The sequence below is a fragment of the Papio anubis genome, unplaced genomic scaffold (assembly GCF_008728515.1).
Source record: "Papio anubis isolate 15944 unplaced genomic scaffold, Panubis1.0 scaffold164, whole genome shotgun sequence".
Lineage (NCBI taxonomy): Eukaryota > Metazoa > Chordata > Mammalia > Primates > Cercopithecidae > Papio > Papio anubis.
Genome location: NW_022161624.1, coordinates 50300 through 78020, shown reverse-complemented (window position 1 = coordinate 78020; position 27721 = coordinate 50300). Strand labels below are relative to the sequence as shown.

General features: G+C 38.6%; 1 protein-coding gene across 3 annotated transcripts in view; it reads left to right on the top strand.

The window, feature by feature from the left end:
• LOC116272698 (probable phospholipid-transporting ATPase IM) overlaps nucleotides 1-27721 on the top strand; it is a 144298-nt gene that overhangs the window by 76669 nt on the left and 39908 nt on the right. For all 3 annotated transcript variants that reach the window (XM_031661463.1, XM_031661461.1, XM_031661462.1), the window contains 2 exons: nucleotides 18195-18267; nucleotides 26903-26973. In XM_031661463.1, the coding sequence (XP_031517323.1) occupies nucleotides 18195-18267; nucleotides 26903-26973 (144 nt within the window). The remainder of the gene's footprint in view (nucleotides 1-18194; nucleotides 18268-26902; nucleotides 26974-27721) is intronic.

The window sequence follows — 27721 nt, the reverse complement described above, 5'->3', positions numbered from 1 at the left end:
TTTTTTAGAAAACTGGTCAAGTTTAAAAACGTTCCAGTGCTCCTGAGTTATAGCTTCAAAGCACCATTCCCAACCAGGTTCCCAAAACCTACCAAGGTTTTTTACCACTCAGCATTGTTTCATCTACAGAGCCTGTATACTGACAAGAACTTTTGAGAGCTGTACGTTCCTAATGAGATGAGTCATTTTGCTCCGCACCTTACCCAGAAGTAAAAACAACAAAATGTGAGAGTATCCTGGCAATTCTACAGATAAACCTATCCTGTACCATATACATATGATTGCATTATATTTGGGGAAAACATTATATCTTATTAAACTCTGTATCCTCAGCATATTGTAGGTTGGTGCAAAAGTAATTGTGGAATCACTTTTACTTTTGCACCAACCTAATAGCATTCTGCCTGACACAGAGTAGGCAGAGAATAAGTGTCTACTGAGTGAAAGAATGAACAAATGAACAAACATAGACCCTCTCAAGTAAAAACTAAAAACAAGTGAATATTAGTCTTCTAGGGCTGCTATAACATGTCACCACAAACCATGTGGCTTAAAAACAAACCATCACGAACCAACTGCTTTAAAACAACTTTGACTGGGCGCGGTGGCTCACGCCTGTAATCCCAGCACTTTGGGAGGCTGAGGCAGGTGGATCATGAGGTCAGGAGATCGAGACCATCCTGGCCAACACGGTGAAACCCCGTCTCTACTAAAATACAAAGAATTAGCCAGGCTTGGTGGCGCGCACCTGTAGTCCCAGCTACTTGGGAGGCTGAGGCAAGAGAATCGCTTGAACCCAGGAGGTGGAGGTTGCAGTGAGCCAAGATCACACCACTGCACTCCAGCCTGGCAACACAGCAAGACTGCATGTAAAACAAAAAAACAAAAAAAAACCAAAAAAACCCCCAAAAACAAACAAAGAAAAAACTAACAAAAAAGCCCGGCAGAACTTTATTCTCTTGCAGTTCTTTAGGCAAGAAGTCCAAAATCAAAGTGTTAGCAAGGCTGTAAACCCTCTGGAGACTCTAAGGGAGAATCTGTTCCAGGCCTCTCTGCTAGCTTCTGATAGCTTTAAGCATTCCTTGGCTTGTGGCTATGTAATTCCAATCTCTGCCTCCACCTGCACATAAGCTTCTTTTCTGTGTCTCTTCTTTCCTTCTCTTCTCTCGTAAAGACACTTGTGGTTGGGTTTAGAGTCCACCCTAATCCAAGATGATCTTACCTCAAGATCTTTAATTTAATTATGTCTGCTAAGAGCCTTTTTCCAACTAAGATCATATTCACAGATTCTGTTGCAAATACCTTTGTACTATTCAACCATAACAGTAGGATGTAGTATAAAATAATCTCAATTATTTTTAAAAAGGAATATTGTGTAGAGAAGCAGAGAGGAAAAAGAAGAGGAGGAAGCAAAGATGGAGGAGAGGGAATCATAAAATGCACCCACAAATTAATTGTAGTTAACTCTGATCTCGGTAGCAAGATCAAGGGCGATTTCTATGTTTTGTTTGTACTCTTCCAAGTTTTCTTAATTTACTACCGACACCAATTAAAAATGCATGGAAGAAATTAACCCATTGAAATCATGTCAGGAAGTGTAAAGCAAAATGCCCCTGTAGTAAAAATTTGCTGGGAGGAAAAATTGATGAGAAATAGCCAACAAATGCTGTTAAAACATTTGTTTGGTTTGGTAGAGACAACCTTTGAGCTCTGAATGAAACCAAATTTCTTCACTATAATATTTTGATCTCTTTTAGCTTTCAGATTTTAAGATCCTAAGAAAACTTTAGATTTTTAAAATTAATGTTCTAACATCTCCGAGGCCTTTGTGGTTGAGGTTTGAGTTTGTTTGTTTGTTTGTTTTTTCAAAAGAAATTCTGGATCTCCTCCCGATAACAACTGAGAAAAGATGCATAAACCTATTTTTTTTTGAAAAGAGAAAGAAAAGAGTTTTAAATGGCACATAGAACTTGGTGTATCTTTAACTTCCATTATCATCTAAGATAAATGCATCCTGGTTACAAAAGACCCTGCTATTTTGGTGATTCGCTGCAATAGATTTGAGTTCAGAGCTGAGAGAGAATCAAACTACTTTGTGTAATAAGGGGGAGGTGAGAGAGTGGGGAGAGCATTGGAGAACCCAGGAAGAGGTCAGGCCATAGAGGATGACTAGGTCTTTACAGGCTTGTTGAAGAGGGAGGCTAAGAATATGCTGGATGAAAAACGAGCCCAAATCCACCATCTCCTGTCCCTCCAGCTATGTGCTCTGGTGCAATGTGGTCCATCACAAGTACCATCTTCATATGCAGGCTGTTCATTGTAAGACTCTTGGGCAGCACGGCAGTGAGAACCTCTGTTGTCTTTCTACCCCATAAGGCAGGAAGGTGTTGGGAAAAGTCTACTAGCCTGGTGTCAGGAGGCTGCGATTCAGTCCTGCTCTGCCATGAACTGGCTACATGACTGAGGACCAAGGACTTGAGTTTTCTCATCTATGAAACAAAGATATTGGATACCAGTCATTTTCAAACATTTCTTTTTCCAATAAGCAGAACCCTTTTCAAATGAAATCTTATGTACAGTGCAGTTGCTCAGAGCGGGTGCCCTCGGCTGCCCTCTCACCCTTTGTGGTAGATCTTGAGGATCCCCCACAAGCATCACAGCACTGGATGGCACCTCTGCACATGAGGTCTGAGGACCGCCTGCATCTGAATCACCCAGGTGCAGATTCCTGGGCTCTTTCCCAGACCTCTTGAATTAAACTTTTTGGTCTGGGACTGAGGACTGTATTTTTTAATGAGCACTTCATGGAATTCTCATGTACATTGAAGTTTGAGTACCATTGGGCCAGATATTTCAAGGTCCCTCTTAAGGTTTAAGTACTGTGACTCTGTGATCCTCTTCAACTTTGGTGTAATGGTGAGGAGCCAAAGAATGGAAGTCAGTGACTCCACCTGGTAAAAAGATTTAACAGAAAATGGGAGATTGGAAGTATGAGGATGGATTTGATGGTAATAGTAATAGAGATGACAGTGGAACAGGAGGGTAGGATATAAAAGTTACAAAATGGATTGGGTAAGAAAGAAGAACTTTAATCATAGAGTCTTCCAACAATGAAGATAAATCATATTCCAGATGGAAGAAATTGTAGCAGAAGGTGTCAGGAGACAATTCAAAGCATGAGGCTACTAGGGTAATGTCCTGACCATATTCCCACCATCTTTGTTTGTCTTGATAATAGCAGTCTATTGTATCACGGCACATAGTGTCATAATGGTGTCCTTAGCTTTCGTTTACTTGCCAATCTTTATGGAGTGCATCCTGTGTGCCAGGCATTGAGCTAGATTCTGCAAATACAGGTCAACCCAAACAGATATGTTCTGTGCAATCACAGAGCTTAGTATCTGGTCAGGGAAGTAGGCAATAAAATAGCCATGCTAAGTAGTGTATAATTACAAACCAAGGCAAGTGCTGCTAAGGAAAAGAGTGTGGTTCTAAAGAAAGGTATTTTTTGTGGGGGTTGGTAGAGGTGAGGTGAAGCAGTTTAGGAATGGGTTCTTTAAGGGAGTAGTACATTTGAGCTGAAAACATAATGATGACTAGGAGTTAACTAGGCAAAGGTGGTGATAGGAGTGGGAGCAATGGGATGAGAAGAATTCCAGACAGAGGGAAATCATGTGCAAAGGTCCTGTGGAGGGGAAGGAGGATGGTGATTATGAGGGACTGATTGACAGAAGTCCAGAGAATAAGGCGGAGAGAACAGCAGCAGCAGACAGGGCTGGAGAAGCCATCAGAGGCCAGACCCTTCAGGGTCTTCAAGCCTACATTAAGAGTTTGGGTCTTTATTCTCGTAACAGAGGGATAGTGTGGAAGGATTTGTCTTTGGAAAATCTCATACTTGCTGCATGGGAAGAAGCTAATGCAGAGGGGTCAAGATAGATATGGAGAGAGGTTAATTGCCTATTGCTATACTTGTCTGTCTGTCTGTATTACTGCTGTGACTTACTTGAGGCTGAAGCAATCTCCATATTCCCATGTAGGTAATATGCAATAATTACATGATAGTGGGCAAAATGCACTAAAGTGAATTAAATAAAGCCTGTTGGAGCAAAAGCAGAATATAGTTTAGACTCCTCTTTTCTTCCCTGCAACTAATATGGGGCAAGGAGAAGTATTCATATATTATGTGTTTGTGCACATTGCTGCACGTGAGAGTGTGAGGTCCTTGGATACCAAGCCCATCTTTACCCTAGTGTTCTGTGTTACTGGGAGTCTCTTGGGCACTGCTGGAAATTAACATGTATGGGACAGTGTCTGACAGTTAAGGAAAGGGGAGGGTTTAGGTCTGCCTGGACTTCATTTCTTAATTAGCAGAGCTCAAGATACGATTTGAAGCAATGCTTACTGTTTCATTCGCAGCTGCCCCCAGGTTGCAGCACGTTGGGCAAGCCAAAATGTGACAGGCAGCCCTAGACACCCGGTGGAGAAGCAGGAATAGACTTGCTGGGGTTTGCGGTGGACATTTCCCTCACAGAGGCACTTTTTGAATTGCCTGGATGACGAAGAGTGTTCACCCAGCTGGCCTCAGCTGGTTACCTTGCCCCTTTCCAGGCATTTGTGTACTTACATGCTTTCCCCTTTCACACTGATAAATTTAAGGCTTTATTTTCAAATCAAATGCTCGTCTGGCTGGCTGCCTCAGAAATCACATGTGGAGCGCTGAGAGACCCAGGCAGGGGATGGTACCCTTGGTTTTGGAGAGTAGGTCTGGAAACCATATGAACTGTAAATAGTTTCAAAATGTGAAAAAAATTTAAAGCTCTGCCAAAAGGGAAGAGCTGAGGTTTTTTTCTTTCTAGGCTCAGTTATTAAGTATCTGTTGGAAATTACCTACCTCTATCATACAATCTGTTTACTCTCTCTGTCCGTCCAGGGTGGACAAATCCAGACTTAACCCCCATGAGAACTCAGCTCTGCAAACGCTTGCTTTATTAGAAATAAGTTTTGGGGTCACAGAACCATAGTTAAACTGCTAGATACATAATTTTTATGGGAATTTACTTTTTTTCATTTAATCCTTCCTTTGAAACTTGAGTAATACAAATATCTTAATATTTTTAAAAATAATAGAACTTAATTTTCCAGTAAGAACAAGACAAATAAAACATAAGAAAAGGTACATGGCTTCCTTAATTTGCACCCCATCAGATAACTAACGTGCTAGAGTATCACTTCTCATTTTGAGAAATACTTTTCAGCGTATGTCCTATTTTCTTTATTGGACTTTCTCATTTTCACCTGATCCTTCGTTATAGTTTTAAAAGACTTTTTTTTTCTGCCTTTGGTCTCAATTTTTGTGGGTGCAGAGGCAAAGAGATGCTGTCATGCTTTTCACACTAGGATAGCAGGGGCACTTTTCATTCTGTTTTGATGGATATCTTTAGATTCTTTTTTCTTGCTTTCTCTGTATCTCATTTCTTACTCTCCTTCTAAGGATGATGAAGGAAGAACATTGGAATTGAGATCTAAAGAATGATAGGAAAACAATAAGCAACGGAGGCCCTATTAAATAGGGAACATTTTAGAGTATTAGATGCCTAAAAATGTAGGCATTAGAGTTTATGCAGACAAATATGCAAAGGACTGTGGTATAAATGCTTGTAATTGGCCTGCAGATTTTTTGGTGTTAAATTTCAAATCTGGTACTGATAATATCAAACTAATAAAAGTTTTACCCAAATGTACCTAATTATGGCCACAATCACTGGCACGAAATCTCCTGATTAACCAAATTGAAAATATCGTTCCCAGTAGTGGCTCTTGCGATTAAGAAAGGAATTCAGAAGAGAGAAGATTGGTTATACATATATTTAGACATATTTTTACAGACTATAAATAAGACCATAAGGTCTTGAAACCCCTTGATAGCTAGAAAGCAGAGAGGGCTTGGAGGACTATGAGGCCAGCCTGTCATTGCTATTAAGCAGAAAAACTTCATCCTGGAGCTGGGTGGAGCATATAACTTAGAGTGTTTTCCAGAAAGTAATTAAAAGGACAACTTTCTGGCAGAAAGTTTTCATCTTCCTAATAGAGAAAAATGGAGTCTACTCCAGGCAAAAAATCATCCTATAGATATATCCAGGGAGTAGAAAAACAACCTAGAGACTTTGGGGTTTGAGTAGTGCCGATGAATAATGAAGGCATTGCATTAGAAGGTCTTTATTATTTATCTTATTACTAAAATATGAGAAATGGAACTGCCATTTGATATACCATCCCTGAACCCAAGGCTTTCCCCCGTTCCAGGGACTTACTGTGGTCAACGGGGCACGGAGAAACAGATTTAGGACCTTTACCAGAGGCCAGGTTTACCCAGACCTGATGGGTTTGGAAATAGAGGATTTTTGGGGGCACTCTAGTTCATGTCATAGGTTGGGCAAAGGGAGGGTATCGCAGTTCCTGCTTACACTCTAATCCTATCGGCTCGAACTGGAGAAAGTGATAGGGCTCAATAATAGAGCCATTTTTCTTGGAGTCATTTGAATTATTGTCCCAGCATTAGGAACAGACATAGCATGGATGCTCTGAACCAGAGGAATCTTCAGGTCTATCTTATTTCTGCAAATACTAAGTATCTCCCATGTACCAAAGATGATTAACATAGCATTTCTGTTTTCACAACTCACAGTTTGTGGGGGAGGGAGACAACCAAGTTTTTAGTTTCAATATAATGTATAAGAGGATGGATGTGTTGATGGACCGCAATGGAAGCACTAAAGAAGGGGTACTTAGGCCTGTCTGGGGAACAAAGGAGGCTTCTGAGAAGTGAGTTTTTATCTAAAATTCATCAACTAAAAATGTGAAAAAGTCAGAAAAGTAAAAAGGTCTACTTTTTAGGGAAACGTATTATCCCTTATTGTTGCATTTTTTTTTTTTTTGCAAATATACATATATGCAAAAGAGCCCATGCAATATATGCAATCTTGTTTTCCACTTTTTTCTTTTGGAAAAAAGTTTTTCTTTGTTTCTTTTATTGTCTAAACCATTATCCTTTGCCTTGCAATGATTCATCCTGTCCTTACCCTCTTCCCATACTTTGTCGTTAGCTTTGTTACACTTTCTCAGGGTCTTCTCAGGAGACATAGCCATGTGAAACTATTACTCATGTCAGCTCTAGAACTAAATATGCTATGCACACATTATGAGTGACCACATAAATAGCTAATCTGTTCAAATATTCATTCACCAACATGTGTTGAGCCCCTACTATGTGCCAGGCACTCTCCTATGTACTAAAGATACAGAAATGAGGAAGCTAGATAAATCCCTGCCCTAGTGAACAACATTCTAGTGTGGAAGACACATAATAAACAAAATGTAAATAAATAATAAGATTTCAAGTAGTTGTAAGTACAACAAAGAAAATAAAATAGGGGAATAGGATAGAGAGTGATAGGGTGGGAGATGAGGAGATGATTTTAAAGAGGGTGGCCAGAGAAGGCCCCTTGAAGAGGTGATATTTGAGCTGAGAGGCAGCTAGCCATGCCAAGATCTTGGGTAGAAGAAACAACAAGTATAAAAACTCCAAGGTAGAAATGAACCTGACAGTAAGATGTCTACTGTGGCTAGAGTATTGTGATAAAGGGGAGTGCTGAAGGGCTGGCAAGAGCCAATTCCTAGAGGTAGTGATAGAGAATTCCAATTTTATATTAAATGTGATGAGAAGCCAATTGGAGGGTTTTCAGCAGGAAAATTATATGAACAATAAAAAGATTTCTCTGGCTTCTATGTAGACAGTAGACAGCAAAGGGAGACAGGAGCAGAATGACAGTGACAAATTTTGTTTTCTACTCTTGTCCAGGTATGATGGTGATGCCATGGACTTGAATGTTAGCAGTGAAGGACATAAACACGAGTAGAATCAATCTTTCTTTCTTTCTTTTCTTTCTTTCTTTCTTTCTTTCTTTCTTTCTTTCTTTCTTTCTTTCATCATAATCACCATCACTCATGGATTTTCAGACACACATGCACACACAAATAGAACAGTACAATGAATCCTTTTCTATGTATTACCTAGCTGCAGCAACTTGCTATTCTTGTATACTTGTATACTTCTTGCTATTTTGTATCCATTTTTATTTTTTTTTCTGGGGTATTTTAAAAGCAAATCCTATATGTCATATTCTGTTATCCATCAATACTTTAGTATTTATCTTGAACATATAAGGACTTAAATATATTTAGCCATACTACCATTACTCATTTGACAAAATAGCAGTAGTTCCTTAGTAAATATCTCCTAGTACCCACAGACTGAGATGTATTTTGAGGGTAGAGGCAATAGGAATGTTGCTGTACTGGGTGGGTATGAAGAGAGGCATCAGGAAACCTAGTTGTTGGCTGAGGTTCCAAGATGGAGAAAACTGGGGAAGAAGCATGTGGTGGTGGTGATGGTTGTTTACTGCCTGGTCTAGGAAACCAGAATTCTATCAAGATATTAGTCATTCTGTAGTTGCATTATTGAAGCTTAGGGGAGAGATGTGGGCTGAAGATATAATTTAAAAGTCGTCACACTTTGGGAACCTGAGGCGGGTGGATCACCTGAGGTCAGGAGTTTGAGACCAGCCTGGCCAACATGGTGAAACCCCGTCTCTACTAAAAATACAAAAAAATTAGCCAGGCATGGTGATGGGTGCCTGTAATCCCAGCTACTTGGGAGGCTGAGGCAGGACAATCGCTTGAACCTGGGAGGTGGAGGTTGCAGTGAGCCGAGACTGTGCCATTGCACTCCAGCCTGCCTGGGCAACAAGAAGGAAACTCCGTCTAAAAAAAAAAACAAAAAAAAAACAAAAAAAAACAACAACAACTCATCCGAGGCTGATTACAGTGGCCTATGCCTGTAATCTCAGTATTTTGGGAGGCCAAGGCAAGCAGATCACTTGAGAGCAGAAGTTTGAGACCAGCCTGGGCAACTGGGCAAAACCCCATTTCTACTAAAAATATAAAAATTAGCCAGGCATGGTGGTATGCACCTGCAGTCTCAGCTACTCAGGGGGCTGAGGTAGGAGGATTGATGCCTGGAAAGTCGGGGCTGCAGCAAGCAGAGATCATGCCACTGCACTCCAGCCTGGGCAACAGAGACCCTGTTTCAAAAAAAAAAAAGGTCATTTGGCCACCTAGGATGAAGATTCTGGGCCCTACATCGTGGGGAGAGGAGCTCTAACTCTCAGGCACTCTAAAGCTTGAAGATGGGCAAAAGAGAAAGGGCTGGCTAAGGGTATGAGAAGCAATGACTAATGAAATAAGATGAAAACTAGTTGTATGTTCTGGAGTTAAAACAAAGAAAGGGTTTGAAGAAAGAGGGGGTGGCCAACTGTGATAAATAAAGTGAAGACTGAGAACTGATCATTGGATTTAGTAACATACAGGGTGACCAGAGAGGTTGTAGTTGGAAGGATGGAGACAAAATCCTGATTGGAGAAAGCATGGACAGTGAAGAAGTAGAGAAAGTGAGTGCAGATAGTTCCTTTGAAGACTTGAAATCAAAATCAGAATGTACAATCCTTATAATGAGGTGCTTCATAATAATAAAAAATAGCCACAATATTTTAAATGTATATATTTTACAGTTTACAAAATGCTTTAATGAATTTATTTCATCTGAAAGTGTTTAAATGTTAGGTGGGTTATGGTATTTTAAAGACCTCAGTTTTCTGAATAAAGACATTCTGAGGGGTTGATAAGAGCCAGTTTTGGTAGGTCATGGCAGGGAATTCCAGTCTCAATCAATATCTTGCCTGAAGGCTGGTTGGTGCTGAAGCTTGGACTCCAGTGCATGTTTTCCAGTTCTACAACACATACTCTTCTACTATGCTGCATCATTTCCTTCATAAACAAGGGGGCCAATGTTCTCTTCTTTAAAGGTATAAAAGTTAAATTCCAATTTCTGGTCCATTCTGAATAGAATTTGGTTTCTGCAAGTGTCAAGATTGTTCCTAAAAAGTCATCCTCAAAGAACAGAGTCTTACTATAAAATTTCTGGGTTTTTGTTGAAATGACCCATCAAGATTTGTCATTCATGGATTTACATTGCCTCAAACTCTGTTTCTCCTCATAATGAAGGTGCTGAGGGTACAAAGCTGACGGTCTAATGACAGGAAGTACTCTGGTAATTGTAAGCAAGAAGATTTATCCTGGTCCTGAGAAAACTATGAGTGACATAATGGTTGAAGCTTCAGCGAGTAGAGATGTTTTACCCATGATTATAAATAAATCCTGATTGAAATCTGTTGGCGTTGATGTTAAGCCATGATTCTGAGAAGACAAGCCTAGAGGGACCAGAGTAATACAGTCCAGACATATAGTTTTCTGATGAGCTCACCATTTATGGGGACAAAACTTGGAATATATTGAGAAATGAAAGTTAATATATCCTTTATTAGACAGTCTTTCTGGTCTATCAGTTTTCTCACTGGACTTTTGATGACAGCTGTATGGCAAACAATCTAACACTGAGTTCATTCTGAAGTGCAGGTATTCTTCATTGTTGATGGGAAGAATATCCACATACTCCAGGTATCAGAAGACAGAGATAGTTTAGTTGCGGTTATTTAAGAGCCAGACTTATATTTTTCCACTAGTCTCCAGGTTTTTTGATAACCACAGTCTGTATCTAATTCCACTTGCAGCTCTGACACTCAGCATAGTGTCTAGATTAGAGTGGTCATTTTGTACACATAAGAGTGGTCTTAAACTCATTAATGAAGGGTGATGATACAGCATATGCCAGTGATCAACTCATTAAGAATTCTAGGGCCAAGCTCGGTGGCTCATGCCTGTAAGCCCAGCACTTTGGGAGGCTGAGGTGGGCAGATCATTTGAGGCCAGGAGTTCAAGACCAGCCTGGCCAACATGGCAAAACCTTGTCTCTACTAAAAATACAAAAAATTAGCCAGGTGTGGTGATGCATGTCTGTAATCCAGCTACTCAGGTCGCTGAGGCACGAGAATAGTTCAAACTCAGGAGGTCGAGGGTGCAGTGAGCCAAGATGGTGCCACTGCACTCTAGCCTGGGTGACAGAGTGAGAATGTCTTAAAAAAAAAAAAAAGAAAAGAAAAGAAAAAAAAAAAAAGAATTCGACTTATGTGCTATCCCATTTTTGAGGAACTAGGGATGATAAACATTACAACTTATTTTAAAGTGACATCTTGAAATTTTCTTAAAAAGTGTTTGGGACAATATTACTGCTAACCTAATAAGTAAATTAACTCCTGATATTCCAGTGATACCTTTAATTGTACTTTGTGCTATAAAATCAGAAATGCTGTTTCCAGAATGTTAGGTTTTCTGGCCAGAGCAAACCACATCACACCAACACTTTTGCTTTGTGTTGCTATGGCTTGTATTATTAGTTGACATGTAAGGCAGCCAATATTTTTTTCTAGTTTAAGAGACATTAGGTTATCACTTAACTTGGCTCTGTATAGGAAAATTGATTGAGACTATCACTAGAGGCAATGAAAAAATATAACATAGACCTTTTATCCTGGAACTAAGATATCCAGGTTTTCTTCTCCATTGGAAACTATCTTCTTTTGGGGTATTTGTATCTTTCAAAAAGAGGAGAATTACTTGTGATTAAGCTTAGTAAGAGTGAATTCTCTGATTTTTTCAAAATAATGTGTGGCCACTTAGATGAAGAGAATAGTTGATCTACTTGGCTAAGGTGATAGTACATTTTTTAAATCAAAATATGTTCTTCATGTAAGAAAGATTTTGGGAACAGTGATATTTTCCTATAGACATTATTCTTAGGATAGTTAGGTAGTCAGTGATTATCTGTAGAATATTTTTAATGGATAGATACTAGAAATGTATCTCCCAACTTTATTCTACTGTTGGTAAAGGAGGTGAATCAGATGACCTCAGATTTTACAGATTTGTTTTCCCCAAAAGTTTTAAACTTGGATGGGGGAAGCACAAAGATTCATGGCAACTTACCTGCATTAACTTTATAGTATTGAAATTGAAATGACAGAAAAGTGAAGCTTAGAATTAAAAAAAAGGAATATTGGTTCACATCTGTAATCTCAGCACTTTGGGGGGCCGAGGCGGGAAAATCACTTGAAACCAGGAGTTCAAGACCAGCCTGGGCAACAAAGTGAGACCTCCCCTGCCCCCTGCCCCCCAAGGAAATGTTATAAATACATGAAGATGTCAATAGCAAATCTGGGAATGGGCTCTCAGTTTGTAGTGGATGTTTTGCTGTGCCACCCACATCCCCCCTTAGGACTGCAGAACATGTTTTCCCAGCTGTCAGGAGTGCTGCCCACATATAGCTTTCAGCTTGCAGCCCTCTCTGGGAATTGCCCTTGGCTGACTAGAGTGTTTTGTTTAAGGACATTCCTCCTTTTTGGGGTCATCCTGCATCCAATGACTGAATCATGCCATGATATAAAGTCCTGCTCCCTTTGATCCTATTCTAAAGGCCTGTTGCAGCTCCAGAGCTCTCCGTGGGTGTGGCTGTTGCTTTCACTGTGGCTGCATCAAGAGCCCAACTGCTCCCTCTGCCCAGCAGTGCTGCCTTCCTCTCTTACAGGTGTTAATCCCAAGAGAACTTGCCAATTAACCTCTTATACACAAAGCTCCCTCTAAATCTACTACCCAGGAATCCAACCTAGACCAATAGCTCTGTTTTCTCCAAGGTCAATCTAAGATATTTCCTCTAGCTTTCATAAGTGAGAACAGATGGAATAGTCTTTCTCTGAAATCATTTTCTTTTGAATTCCTGTGGCTTCATAATCTATAGCCATCTATTGACAGAATCCTACTAAGAATCTACAGAAGATAGAGTCTTAGGAGGTTCATTTGGGCAAGGGTTTCAGTTTAGGAAAATGATGAAAGAGAATACATTTCCTGTACAACATTCAGCAGGCTTATTGTTCAGGTAAAACTTAGTGAGTTGATCATTTTATTTTCAAAATAGGAAGGCTAAATTGTGTGTCTATTTCTGCATCTGAATAATGCACAATAGCATTTATATAAATTAGGCAGGGCATCTGTAAGATTGATTACTTTTTCTCAGCAAATTGTTAAACTAAATTCTCCATGCTGTAGCACTACGTCTTTCATCATCTCCTCTTATTCTCACCCTCCTCCCTGGCAAAATTGGTGAGAGAGCATCTTCAGCAGCTGACCAGAGACCTCCCTGTGTGATTTTTGCCTCAGCATAAGCATTTTGCTAAAATGAAGGGAGAAAAAGGGGAAACATCTGCATTCTTTAAAATAAATAGATTCCAAAGACATGAGCATTATGTTCATTCTCAGTGTAATGAGATCCTGTTCACCAGTCTGTTATTAGGGGATTAGGGTCAAGCTGTCTGTTTTCCTCTAGTGCAGCTCTGATGGTGCTGGGATTGAAAAGAACCAGAAACTGCTGCTGTCCACTGAGTGTTTGTGCCAGGGGATCATGATTGTAAGCTGTCTTTGGATCAACTGGTTTTAAATGCCAGGAGTGTGCACTGTTGCCGTGATTGGGTCCTTTCAGCTCCTTAGGGTCCAATCTTTTTCTATATAGCTAATACATAATTACTCTGGGAAATAAAGTAAACAGGAACAATAAATATAGATTTATTAAGAGCATGAGCTTTGTAGCCAGACAAACTTGGGTTCTGGTCCTAGACCTGCCACTTATATGTGACCTTGGCAAAGTTTTCTTCTATTACTTCTTCTTTTTCTATTCTTCCTTCCAGTTGGCCATTAAAATACTAATATGTGTAATGCCAAAAAATTTAAACAGTACAAAAGAGCATAAAATGGAAATGAAGTCTCTCTTCCACCCCAATTTCTCTCTTCATTTTATTTCTCTATTGTCAACCACAGTAGTTTCTTGTGTATGTTTCAAGAAATTTTCTATGCCTATAAACATGTATAATATATCCTACATGCACTTACTTCTTTTTACATTACCTAATAATGTAACTAACAGCATATTTCATATTAGCACATATAGACCTACCTTATTCTTTTCAGTGGCTGCACTATATTCCATTGAGTGAATGAACCATGATTAAATAAGTGTTTCATGGTACATCTATCTAATTCCTCTTGATGGACATTTTCGTGGCTTCTAATCAATTTCTGTTACAAATAATGCTGCAGTAAATATCCTGGTACATTCATATTTGAGTACCTGTAGGATCAGTTTTCAAAGTGTGTGGTTATTTAAACTTTTGATAGATACTGCAAAATAAGGCAAAGATTGCATGAACCTCAGTGTCCTATTCTATAAAATGGGAGTCAAAACAATACCTATCTCTAGGACTGTTGTGAGGATTAAATGAGATAAGATACATGAATAGTGTTGCCAGATGTAGCAAATTAAAATATAAGACTCTATTTAAATTTGGAATTCAGGTAAACAATAATAATGTTTTTGTATAAATGTGTCCAATATATTACATGGAATATATACTAAAAATAATTTGTTGTTTATCTGAAATTCAAATTTAATGAGGTGCTATTAATTTTATTTGGCACCCTATACATGAAGGGATCAGTACAGTCCCTGGAATGCAGTAAGCACTAAATAAACGTTGGATGCTATAATTCTTTTTAGGCATTCAGGCAAATGCTATCATTCAACAAATGTTTTTGGAAATGATGATTCTATACTCCTTAGTTTATTTATCATTCATTCACTACATACTTACTGAGTGCCTGCTGTGAACTAGGCATTGTCCTCAGGATGAAGTCCTCAGGATGAAGTCCTCAGGATGAAGTGGTGAACAAAACAAAGTTTATCAGCAAGGGAATACTTTTGAATGTTATAGGGCCGACATATGCTTGAGATTAAAGAAGAAACCAAGCTCAGCGTAAATGGATTGATTGGTTAATTAGGGGAGGTCAATTATATTGACCTTTATTATCTTCTGTCTCTAGTACCCCAACACTTCTGTAGCTTGTGAGGAAATCCCCTTTTCAGGAATCCATGTTGCTGGTGGGAAATCAGGAGCATTAGAACATGGAAAGGATGACCTTGATGAACCCATTGAAAATCCCCTCTTGTTTCTTAAGCTTTAGCAATACACTTGCAATATTGCTTCCAAAAGTGTTGCTTAAGGTCAACACTTGATTTTCAGCTTTTGAAAGCAATGGTCTAGTGACATGGAGCATGGTAGGTGCTGCCTCACTCTCAGACTTTCATTTTCTCAAGGAGATTTTCAGCAAAGTCTAGCAGCTCTTACCTTGCTATGCCTCATCAGGAAGAAGCAGGTACAGACCAGTTTATCAAAAATTATTAGTTGCAGTTGCTATCTCTTACCTCCTTTTCTTAGAACTCAAGAGTTGTGAGAGTAGATATATATATATTTTTAAAAATTGCTTCAAATAATTCTAGTTGTTGTTCTTTGGCAGTTAAACTCCATATGTTTTATGGTGCCTTTGGAATTTAAATTTTATGAATTTTTTACTTGGATTTTGGCTTATTTAGCAATTGGCTTGTGAGTTTGCTAAGGTAAAGTCTATCTCATTATCCCATATGTATTTAAAAAAAAAACCTGATTCTAAGATGCATTAACTAGATTATGTCAGAGTTTTATACTCTGAAATAATTATATGATGCTGAAATTTGAGCCACATTTTAAAATCTTACAACTTCTCCTTTCTTTGCAGAATATTCATATACTGCAATTCATCTACAGGAGCTTTTACCTTTTGACAACGGCAAAAGCAAAGTTTGAAGGTGCTGAGTCTGTGGAGCCAGTATCACCTTCACAACCCAAAAGGCCATCCTATGTCCCTCTAGAAGAGCTGTGGTGCAAGATTGCTTTAAACACGAACCCTGAGAACAGCTGCATCACATACGTAGAGCCAGGGAGTGTCTGCTTTCATGTTTCAAGTTGGTGACGAAACCCAATCACCATACAGGCTAACATTTTAGAAGTCTAGAAATATTCTGAAGATGAGTTTTAAAGCAAATAATTTTGTCTGCCCCTCCAGTGCTGCTGGGACATTTTTTATGTATTGTTGTCAGTGGTGGTGGTTGTAGGTAGGACAAGAAAAATGGTTGGATTCAAAATATAGATTATTTAAATTAGTTTACAGGTCTTTATCAGTTTATGCTTATTCAGTAAGTTTGGGTACTTCTGTTGCTATGACCCTTAGTGCTCATTAAATGTATCTCTGAGTTCCCAGTTAAGTATAGTTACATATATCAATATTTAATAAGATAGAATAGGGAATAACATAAAAAATCCTCTGATTGTATTGTACATACTGATTGTTCTACAGGGATATATTCAAGTCAGAGGTTAAGCAAGGCATCTCACACAGCCTGTGGCTTACCAATATCTCCAGGCTCTTTTTCTGTAAACTCTAGTTACATTTGTAGAGTGTTACTTTCTCCTCTTTAAAATAATCTATTTTGTACTTCTTTTTCTTACTCTTTGTTCAGTTTCTGATAACTTTGTCAAGTCATAAGACACTTTCCTATCATGATCTTACTTTGTGTGGGCTGTGCTTTCTTCTTGTTAGGGTGCTGTCCACAAATCTGAAAAGTGTGTCCAATTGTCCATTGTACAGGTTATTGATGAAGTAGTTTGGATTGTGCTAGGCTCAGCGTCAACATCCAGGACTACTGCCTACTGTTTCTTGTATGATCCTTCCTAGAGCTTGTACTATACAAGTTGGAAGAATAAGAGTTTGGAAATAAAATGCAATATCATCTCAACTTCTTCCTGAGGCAGGTGCACTTTCAATAGAGACTTCAAGGCAATTTGGTAGCAGTGCAGTTTCCAAAAATGACACAATAGGCTTCTCCATCCACTCATGCCTATTTTTTCTGAGATACTGTTTGCTGAGAAGTGTCAGTAAGGTGCCAGAGGAGGTGTCTCTAGGAGAAATTAACCAGCACGTAATTCATACCTGTAAAGATAAACGAGATTTAGAAGGCTTCCTAGGTTCTTCTGTTGTTGTCAAACTAGATAAAGTTCAGAAAAGTGTAGCACTGGAAAAATGATTGAATTCTGGCTAGAGATGAAAATACTGCAATTGAAAAATTTCCAGAACAACATGTACTTGGATCTGTATTAAAGAAAAATTCTTTGAGTGTTTAAGCCAAATGATCCAGCAGAGTTGATAGTGTGAGGCATATTTCACAGTTGAATAAATATTTAAAACTATTTTCCAGGCTATAAAACAAGTAAATTAGGTTAATTTTTTTTAAAAGTACAATGAAATTAACCTGTCCACCTCAACTTTGGGCAAACCTGCTCTACTCATCCCAACCTTTTCTCTTAGAAGGGAATCTCTGAGAAAGAAATGTGATGAAAACTTCCAAGTTAGAAAACAAAGCTGGTTTACATTTCAGGGAATTTCAGAAGGAATGATTAGCATCATGGTGTACTGACCCAGGTGGTCTGTATCCAGAGGGCCTGTCTGGTTTTGGGCAGCCCTGACTAAGTTGTCACCAGGGGCCAGATTCAATGGACACAATAGCTTTTCATAATAAACCCCTTTGAACTGGGTAGAGGGTGGGCTTGGGGCTCCATCGTATACATGAGCTGCACAGAAAGCAGTGCAGTAGGTTGACTGTGTTGTTCTCTATTCTGAGCTGCTGTCCTGTTAGAATACCACCAAGCCTGTCCTTCAGCCTCAGTGCTGGTTTGTAGGTGGTCCTTCTCATTCAGTCTTCCAAGGCTTCTTTTATCATGCTTTGTTGTTCTTGTCCTTTCCAGACTTTAACATATTTTTCCTGTTGCATTTTAGCTGTTGCTCTACCTTGCCACTGTCTCCTTCACTTTCTTGCCTCCAGTTAAATAGACTTCTGAGGCAATGGCAATGATGTTTCTGTATTAATAAAGAGTTTGAAAAGAATGTCGATGACTAAAATTTATTGAGATTTCATAGCTGCTGCATAAAACTGGCACCATGCGGGTGGTGGAAAGCGTGCTCAGCCAAGAGTTTAGCATGTTGAGTTTAGCCCAGGAGTACCAATAACTCACTGGGTATCTTTGGGCAACCACTTAACCTCTCTGGGCCTTTGTTCTCATGTTAATGTAAGGCCATTTTGAATCTAACATACTAGGAAAGTCTCGTCTGCTTCCTCTGTTATATGATGTTACATTGTGAATACATTCCCTTGGTTGTACTTCTGAGTCTTCATTCTTGAAAAAAATTAATTTTGTTTTTGTTTTTAGACTACAGAATGAAAAATGGATGAATGTCAAAGTGGGAGACATCATTAAATTAGAAAATAACCAATTTGTTGCTGTGAGTATTCAATATTGTTTAAAGAATTTATCGCAGATTAAAGTAGCCTATATATGGAAGTATTTACATTTGCAAATTTAGTAAATCCTTGCTAATCCAGAATAATTATCTTCAGTATGTATTAGTAAAAAGTCACAATTATAAAATATTTTAAAAGGCATTGATTTATTAGTTTCAATAACATGGTAACTCACATAAGGTTGAGTGAGTATCACCTTGTGTATTTCCCTAGGGATCTTTTAAATTAATAGGAACAACAGATTTTAAATTAGAAAACCAATATTTGATGTAAATAAGAGTTTTTAAAATGCTCCTGAGTACTTTAAAAAGTCTGTTCTCACGTATTTTGTGATTAGTACTGTTAATATCCTGATTAGTATTGTTAATTTACAGTATATTTGAAAAAAACATAAGCTAGAGAAAGAAAAGATATGTTTCTTCCTTAAAAATTAGAAAATGTGTATTGATTGTGCTGAATTAATAACATGTTAATTAATGAGATTTTACTTTATCAAATATACTATAATTTATATACTCAAGTGGCCTATGTTATAATTTCCTTAATAAAATTCAAGGGATTGGTCTAATCACTAAAATATATGCAACTAACTATAGTTCAAATTAAATTTAAGGTAATAAAAATTATTGAGATCAGAGATTAAAAATTCAAGTTATTGTTTATGTCAAATATATATTAGATTACATACGAAATTTTTTGTGTTGAGTGCTATTTTGTGTATCAACTTGAAACATTTTACCACAGGGAAAAAAATATGGCCCCAAGAGTTATTTACAAGACAACTCAGTTAAGACTCCTAAACATTCACTTTCAGAAGCAGTCTTCTTTCATTAATGCACCATCTGTGTATACTGAATTCTCCAGAACAGCCCACACTAAGGAGACTACTCAGTAGACTGGTCATTCACAAAAGAGTTCACACTTTAAGTAGAGAAGTGCTTATTTCTCTGGTAACCGCAGTGCTTTGGAAAATAGTTGGGAACCAAAAATAAACAAAAAGGTGTCGACAGCCAAAACAGAGGTCTCAAAGTCCACTCTGGGTTAAGCTCCTCATAAGTAGAACAGTTTGCCAGGTTCTCACTCGCAATCTATTTACTTTTATTTAAGCCGCAATTTAAATTTGCTTGTCCATCTTGTTTTTCAGCTCATTAAAGATTAGAAATAATACCCTGGAGGGTGGTGTCTGTTAGAACATACTGTGTGTGTGGAATCAAGGTAGATCCAGTGTAAGGGCACTAGATGGGGAACTGGGTGAGAACTGAGGCTTTGCTCTATTCCTTCAGTGACAGCAAAGACTTTATCTTCTTTGTCTTTGGTTTGTCCATGTGTCAAATAAGAAGCTAGAGCACTACAGGATCTCAAAACTCCCTTCCATGCTGTGATTCTCTGTGTAAGCTGACACCAGACTATATGATTCTTGCAGGCAAAGCGCATATTGATTTGCCTGTTTTCCAACACTTGGTACCATGTTCCATCATCAGGGGCATTTGGTAAATGTTGGCTAAATAAATAAGTATTGATCTTTGTAAGAAAGAAGACAGGAAAAAAAAAGAAAAGTGCATATAAATTTACAAAAATTCAGATGTTCTGGGTCAGTGGGATACCAGTAAACAGTATCTGCCCTAATTAAAGATTGTGTATATTCAGGATTCTTTGTCTAAGAAGAAAGGGCTCCAGGCAACTCATTCGAGTTCTACTCTCAGTTAAAATGATTACAATGAAAGAGTTTTGGTGCTTCTAAGTGGATAACCTTAACTTATAAAAAAGGGACATGTGAAATTCTAAGATGTGTGCATTCAAATGTTTTTGGCAATGACTTTAGCTAGATAGTGTCATAATAGAGAGGAATTAGCATAAACCTATATATGCCACACACTTAACTATCATATTATTTGGAACTGAATATTTCAGGGGCAATGCTAGGTATGTTTTTTACTTCCGGTATTCAGTGAAAACAATGAGTCCTAGGAGCCCCATGAATGTGCTCTAACAAGGGGGAACATCAGACTGGACTCAGTCTGCTCATTTCTCACATTTTTAGGAGTGGGTCCAGAAAAGAAGCAGTCAAATCTATGTCTCAAAGCTTTTAACTCTGTGGTGCCTCGTGGCCAGCATATCTAGGCTCCAATCGGCACTCTAGCCTTTATATTTGAATTTGTATTTTCCTTGGACTTTGTTTTTAATTTAGTTATATCTTCTATATTATGGTATGTATGCTTACTTGCTATTGCAAAAGCATCAATGAAATGAAATACAGAAGGCAAGCACAAGTGCAATTGAAGAGCAGAATATTGAATTTTAATTAATTTAGATTTAAATAGCTGCGTGTGATTTGTGGCTACTGTATTAGACACACAGATGTAGCCTTTTATGGTGGTTCCCATGATGGGGTGAGAATGCTTATTTTCCACTCTTCCTCCTGTTTTCATTTGGAGGGACGGCACCAAAATACCACTTTAAGTGTCTTTCATCCACTTGCTCTCTCCTCTCTCCTAGGAGTGACTTCTTGGATTGGTGAGTTTGGGAGCTGGGAGTGGTACACATGACCTAGGTGATGCTTCCTTAATTCTTATTCTTTTTGAGCTGCACCTGTGTGCAGAGAGTCCGTTCTGCTCTGCTCTTCCGTGCCATCAATGTTATAGAAACGAATCCCTGTGGTGGGGGTAGTGGGAGGGCCAGGGAAACTTAGAGCTTCCAGCATCTGTGGTTTGATACGTTTGTCTGATAGGGGTGAAGCCCATTTGGGCCACAGACCTAAAGCCTGGTCTTTATCAATAATAACAGCTTTATCAAAAAAAGATGATATTTTTATCTCCATTGTTCTCTGTTTGACTTCTACAAATGTAGTTCTGTTGGCCTAATCTTTGAATAATCGAGGATGGGAGTCCTTCAAAACCACCTCACAGCACCTCTTGATTAGATAATTTTGTTCAAAGTTTTCCCATGACTACCTACTCAGCACCTACAAAACCATTTTCAAGGGCAAGAAAATTTTTTTTAGGTGAACCACTGGAATCACTTAGGAGTACTAATATATCTCCCTGCACTCTGGTATGAGCTGGCAGGGGCTTCAGAGAGCTTGTATTTGGGGGGTAAAACTTATGGGACCCTGAAAGAGACCCACTTAGGAGTTATACTGAGGTGGATTTTGGGGGAAACCAGGTCATGAAGGTCATGAAAACAATACTAGCATTTATTGACCATGCGTCACATGCCAGACAATATTAACAAGCACTTTCTGTGATTAACTCATTTAATCCTCACATTAGCTCAGTAAGGGCAGGTTATATAGTATCCTTATTGCTCTCACTTTACAGATGAGAAAACAGAGGCACAGTGCCATCAAATAGCTTGCTAGTGGGACATTCAGGAGTTAAGTCTATGTAATCTAGCTCAAGTGCCCCCACTTCTAACCACTACCATTTGCTATTCCTGACTGCATTGGAAAAGTCATCCTCATTGACTTGAGTCTGGGCTACCAGCGTTAGGGGCTCTGGGCTTGGATGCTGGAAGCCAAGTGATCAGAAAATATGTTGTGCCCAATGCAGATGCATAACTTCTGGCTGTTCAGACTTAGAATTTGCAACCTGATTTATGTCAGTTCATCAGTAAACTTTTAAGCAAGGAAAAATAACTCACCAGAGATTGCCAATTAGCTGGCATATTCAGAAGTTACTTACCTTTTTTTTTTTTTTTTTTTTTTTAATGTAGCGAACCCCCTTGTTTTGCATTTGTATATACATTTTAAAATTCAAGAATACTTTTGGGCTGAATTGCCAGAATTCCTAGTTTTTTGGCGCAACCAGGAAAAATGCAGAGTATAATTCAGATACCACAAGGAGTTTGACTGGCATTAGAAGAACCAAATACATTTTGTTAGAAAAACATACTGCAGAATTCCTGATACTACCGGAACCCGGGCCATGGGAGCCAGGTGTACCTTTCTCCTTCACTTGACAGCAGTGCTCTTGTGTTGTTTCACTTTTCTTAGCTGATGGTAGAAACAAAATCCTTACTGGGCATGAGTATATTTGAACATTACCAGAATTGAGTTGTTTAGCTTGTTTGAAAAGTCCTTCCTTTCCCTCCACAAAAAGGCATTCATAGAATTGTTTTAAAACCAAGGCATTCTTCTGATACAGGAATGGACAGTTTTACCCTTTGGAAATGATAGGGCTAGAAAGATTAATTTGACCTAAACTCCAGGTGTGACTGGAGTGGGCTTTTGCTCTTTCTTGACTCATCAGAGAATTTCATCTATTCTTTTTCAACACCTTTCTTGGACGCACTTCCAGAGAGGCGCTTTTTTTTTTTTCTTTTTTCTTTCTTTTTTTTTTTTTTGGTGGTCTCATTGCCCTCATTGCTCTTTTAAGTTTTACAGCTTCAAGTCAGTTACTTGTTGTTCCAACCTATTTGCTGTAAATAAACCATCTCTATCTTTCCATCTCTTTCTGTGTGTGTGTCTCTCTCTCTGATCTATATCTAATTGTCATATTTATATGACAGTAGAAAGTGGGGGTAAAATATTCAGGCAAGGATTTTTTTTGACCAGAGGAACAGCCTGCCTGTTAAGAAATTTTATGATGTCCATTATTATTCTCACACTTCCTTCTCTTCTTTATCACCATCTTTTTCTTATTCTTCTCAAATCACTGTAATTAGAAAAACAATGATATGTCTAGTACATATTAGTAACCAATATGCATTTATTGGACCTGAAATTTAAACTTTAAATACAAATGTTACCTATCACCATACAAAGTTCATTTTTAGAATCTCATTCTTGTTTTTTGACTCAATACATGAGCTATTTTGTTTTTTATTTTTATTTTTGGATTATAATAAAAGATAATGTTGTAGATGATAGAGAAGATAAATAACTCTATGTGTGAGAATGGCCTAAAAAATAAAAGGAGATCCAAAAGTGTTCAACTTAATTCTACAAATTTATCTTTCCATCAGGTCATGGAACCACAATCCAAATATTCTTTCACCATTGTGGTTTTGATTTTTGAACGCCAACAAAGCAAAACAAAGCATAAAACAAAGTGAAATACTTTCTGTTTTTCATAGTTTTGTGTTCCAGTGATTTAGTAGCCCACCAGAGGAAAAGAGCATACATTTTGGGATCAGAAGTTCTGAATTCTAGTTCCAGATCTGCAATTTAAGCTATGCGTGTCCATGAGGATTGCGTTAAGTCTCTTGGGCCTTTGGGTTCCTCAATGACTTTGGAAGGGCCATGGGCTTTACATGAGTTAATTTAGTTCTTCTGGTGGGTGTGGTAGAGTCTATTCCTCCCTCACTCCTGAGCCAGATATGACCTCCCCGGTTCCTCATCCATACAATGGGAAGAATACTACTCACAGGGTTAAGAGAGTAAAATGACACAATTATGAGAGAGGGTTTTATAAATCCTTAAATAATTGTATAGCTTTAAGGTGTTATCGTTGCTTTACATTTTACTTTATTCTTTAACTCAACAAACATTAATTATGACTAATAAACCTATGAGGACAATGCCTTTGGCTCTGAGGACCCAAATATGTTCAGTGCATTCTTTTCAGGTTCCCTCTAATGGGAATATTTGTTTTCTGTTGCCCATGGAAGCTGGGGAAGGGGCGTTGTATTGGAAAACACTGGTTCCTTCATGGAGGACATAGCAGAGCCTTTCCTGGCAGAGCAAGGAGAAAAGGCACTAATAATTCACAAAAGAAAGTAAATATGGGGCATATAATAGGTGGTTCTGAATGGAATTAATGATATCCTGGCCCACCTGTGAGTTTGGATATTCATGCTTTTCCTTTCCACTTCTTTACTCCTGTTAGTCATTCTGCCTTGGGGACCTCCTTTCACTGCATCTAGAATCTTCCATGATGCCCTTCCTCAACTAGCAATCCAATGTTGCACTCTCATTTGCACTCCCTTCATAGCACTTTATTAATAAGGCTCTTAGAACCCTTATATTCTGCCTTTATTAAACTATACAAATCCTTGAAGCAAAGAGGTTTTGAATCATTTTGGTATCCCTTGCAGTATATGCCTCATACTGCCCAGATTGAAATCCTGGCTCCTCCACTTACTGTGTGACCTTGAGGAAGTTACAGAACCCCTCTGGGCCTTACTTTGCTCATCTGTAAAGTGGAGATAACAATAGGACCTGCGCTATAGGATTTCTGTGAACGTTAAATAAAATAGCACATGTGAAGCTCTTAGGACGGTGCTGGACACATAGTAAACCCTCCCTAAATATCAGCTACATTATTTGGAATCATAAACACCTACATCTGGAACACAAGTTTCTGGATCAACTAGGAATTTGGTCCCTGTAGGATTTACTGGAGGAGTCAGTTTGAGGAGGCCTGCTGTGAGACTCAGAGTCCTGGGGAAGGTGGGCCCCGAAATCCATGTGTTGCTCCACTCCTGGCACAGCACCTCTGGAAAGGGGTGACAAGGGATGAGCAGGGCTTTTTCTGCAGCTCTCCTGCCCTTTCCTTTTCACAATTATGACTGAGTGCACTAGAAAATAGGCCTGCCTGCATGACGATGAGCACATTGACCTCTTATCCTCCTGGCCCTCCTGGGCCTTCCCTTCACACTCCCTCCTCAACCACAATGAATTAATGCCTTGAAGGATGAGGTTAACAAAAGGGAACAGCAGGCCTCAGCAGAGGGACAGGGAGAAGGGAGGATAGATGAAGGGAGTGCAGCATGGCGATCACGGAGTAAGAAAGCCGGAGGAAGGTTCACAGAACATCAAAGAGAAAGGTGGTAACTGGGGAGATGGGCGGAGGTGGGGAAGGTAGGTGTCTCGGTCCCAGAGAGTACAGTGAGCAGGAACAGTTAGCCTGGAACCTGTGGGGGTCAGCCTGTGGGAAGCTGGGTCACTGCTCAGGAGAGAATCTGACCGCCAGATGGCAGTGGCGCCTCAGTCACATGTTCCTAGCCAGCTGTGTGCAGGGACTCCTCCCCTTGTTTACCATGGTGTGAGTGTCAATGCAGCCCTGCCCAGTCTTCAACAGTAACACTGGATTCGAGTTTCAAAGAAAAGCAGCCCTGGGTACAAATAGGCATCTTTCTCTATACTTCATAACTGTATTCAGTCACAGATTCTTAGGATTAGAGAATTTTGGATTTTGTTTCAAATGAGCCTTTTAAGCTCAGGGGAGGAGAGGCGCAGGCCCACAGACTGACTATTGAGCTCTTTTCCTGTTTAGTGCCTTGTGCCTGCTCTTATGCATTGAAATTTAAATGTGGGAAGTAAGATCAAGGTGAATTTTCAGAAAACTTTTTTTTCCCTTTAAAATCAGGATGGGTAGTTTTTGGTCCAAGAGCGACATCACTTTCTTTATGTGGCTTTGCTCTGTTCACAGTGTGACAAGTCAGAAAATTTCTGCCTCAACAAGCTTCTGTGGCTCTTTGATTCAGAGTTGTGTAAGAGCCTTGGTAATGCAAACCCACTTATTCCTTTAGGGGCTGTCACAGGGCATTTTTCCCCAGCTCTGTTTTATTCCAATCCCAATTTGGACAAAACCACACACACACACACACACACACACACGCACACACGCACACACACCCTATTTTTGAGTTGCAAATTTAAAAGCTTGAGACTCAAGAAAGTAAATTGATTCTAAATTTAACCCCCAAGACTCAAGAACAAAGCAATTCTAATGTTTTAAAAAACAAAGGTAAGAAAATTTCACAGATTTGGAATGCCAATCATAGATTCAGACATAGCTAGAAAATTGTTAGGCTAATGTCTCAAACTAAATTGCTAAAATTTAAGCCAATTCTTTTTAGATATTCAGACTCTTCAAAATTTTATAAAAATGCTTATTTTTAAAATAAGTTTAGAAATTTGAAATGAAATCGATAAGAACTTTACCAATTTAGAGAGCTACCAGGATTCTAAAACTGAATTGTGATAGGTGATTTGCAAAGCTCAACTGGACATCAGAATAGAACTGATTATCTCTGAAAAACCCAAACTACTCAGTCTCTGATTTCTTCCCACTGCCTTTAACTACATTTTCTCTTCTGTCTTGCTCTCTTCCTTAGTCCCTACTTTATCTTAGCTCTCCTTTCTTACTTCCTACCATCTTTTACTTTTTTCTTACCATCTTTATCTCTTTCTTAACTTCCTTGCCTCTCTTATTTTTATTTTATTTTTTTAGTTGCCTCCATCTATTTCCCTTCTGTTTTGTCCCCATCTCCTTTGTCTGCTCCCTGTTTTTAACTGATGACACAAGGTAATTAAAGTTTGTGCATGTATTTCCAATTATTTATTGGAGAGAGTTTTATGTTAGTAATTATCAAAGCAAGAAAATAGAATTTATATGTTTCATTCAAAAAAGGTGAATCAAGTGGTTATTAATTCATAGGACAGCTCCTTCGCTTGTTTATGTTGTGATAGTCAAGGGGCATATAAAGGACGAACAGGGAAGAGGGAGGGTTTGGTTCAGGGCATATGACATAGAGGTAGAACAGGATCTCACTTCTTTTACTTTGTTTCTAAGGCTCTGTTGGCTCGTTAGTAATCAAGAGGTGATATACTGTAGAAGACTTTCAACCAATCTAACTTCTCAAGTATTATTTTGTTATGATTTTTGAAAATAGGCTGATTTACTTCTCCTATCAAGTAGTGAGCCACATGGTCTCTGTTATGTTGAAACTGCTGAGCTTGATGGGTAAGTTATTAAAATTGGAATAATTCAGTTGGTTTTCAATTTATTTAAAAGTAATGTCTTTAGAGATAAGACTTAACCTTGTTCGGTATCTTCTTGGGAGACATAGGAGTTTACATCGCAAAGTCCATAGTTAATTACTCTGCAGTAATTTTGAAACTGTCTTTTCTCTTAAATTTATTTTCTTGCAGAAACAGTGAGCTAAACTTATATACAGGGATAACTTTACACAGAGAATCTTCAGTAAGATTCCTCAGATGTTTTCAAAAACAGTTTCTGCTTGTTTTGATTTCAAGTGATTTTATAGGGAAAATGAGAGGGGTAGAGATCAAGATTCCCTGAGGAGGGAAGGAAGGACTGATGTTACTTTAAAAGGCAACCTTTAGGAACTGTGTCAAATGAAGACATAGGAAAAGAAGAGAGAAACAGAATATGATGCAGTTTTGATGTTGATATTAATTTTTAATTTAGTTATAGACCATATAGCAGTTCTGTTTCAGAGGATTTAATTTGTCTGGCATAAAAACATTTATTGAATGTTTACATTTTAATGACAGTATGTGTTTGTGTTCTTTAGGTGGAATTTATCATTTAATCCTGATATAGATGCTATATAAGCCCTATTGTACAGACAATGAAATCAAGGCTTAGAGAGCCTAAGTAATTTGCCCAAAGCATCTGAAGAGTGAAACCAGGACTCGAACCTGGCAGTCTGACACCAGAGTCCATGGTTTTAACTGGTGCCTTCCAA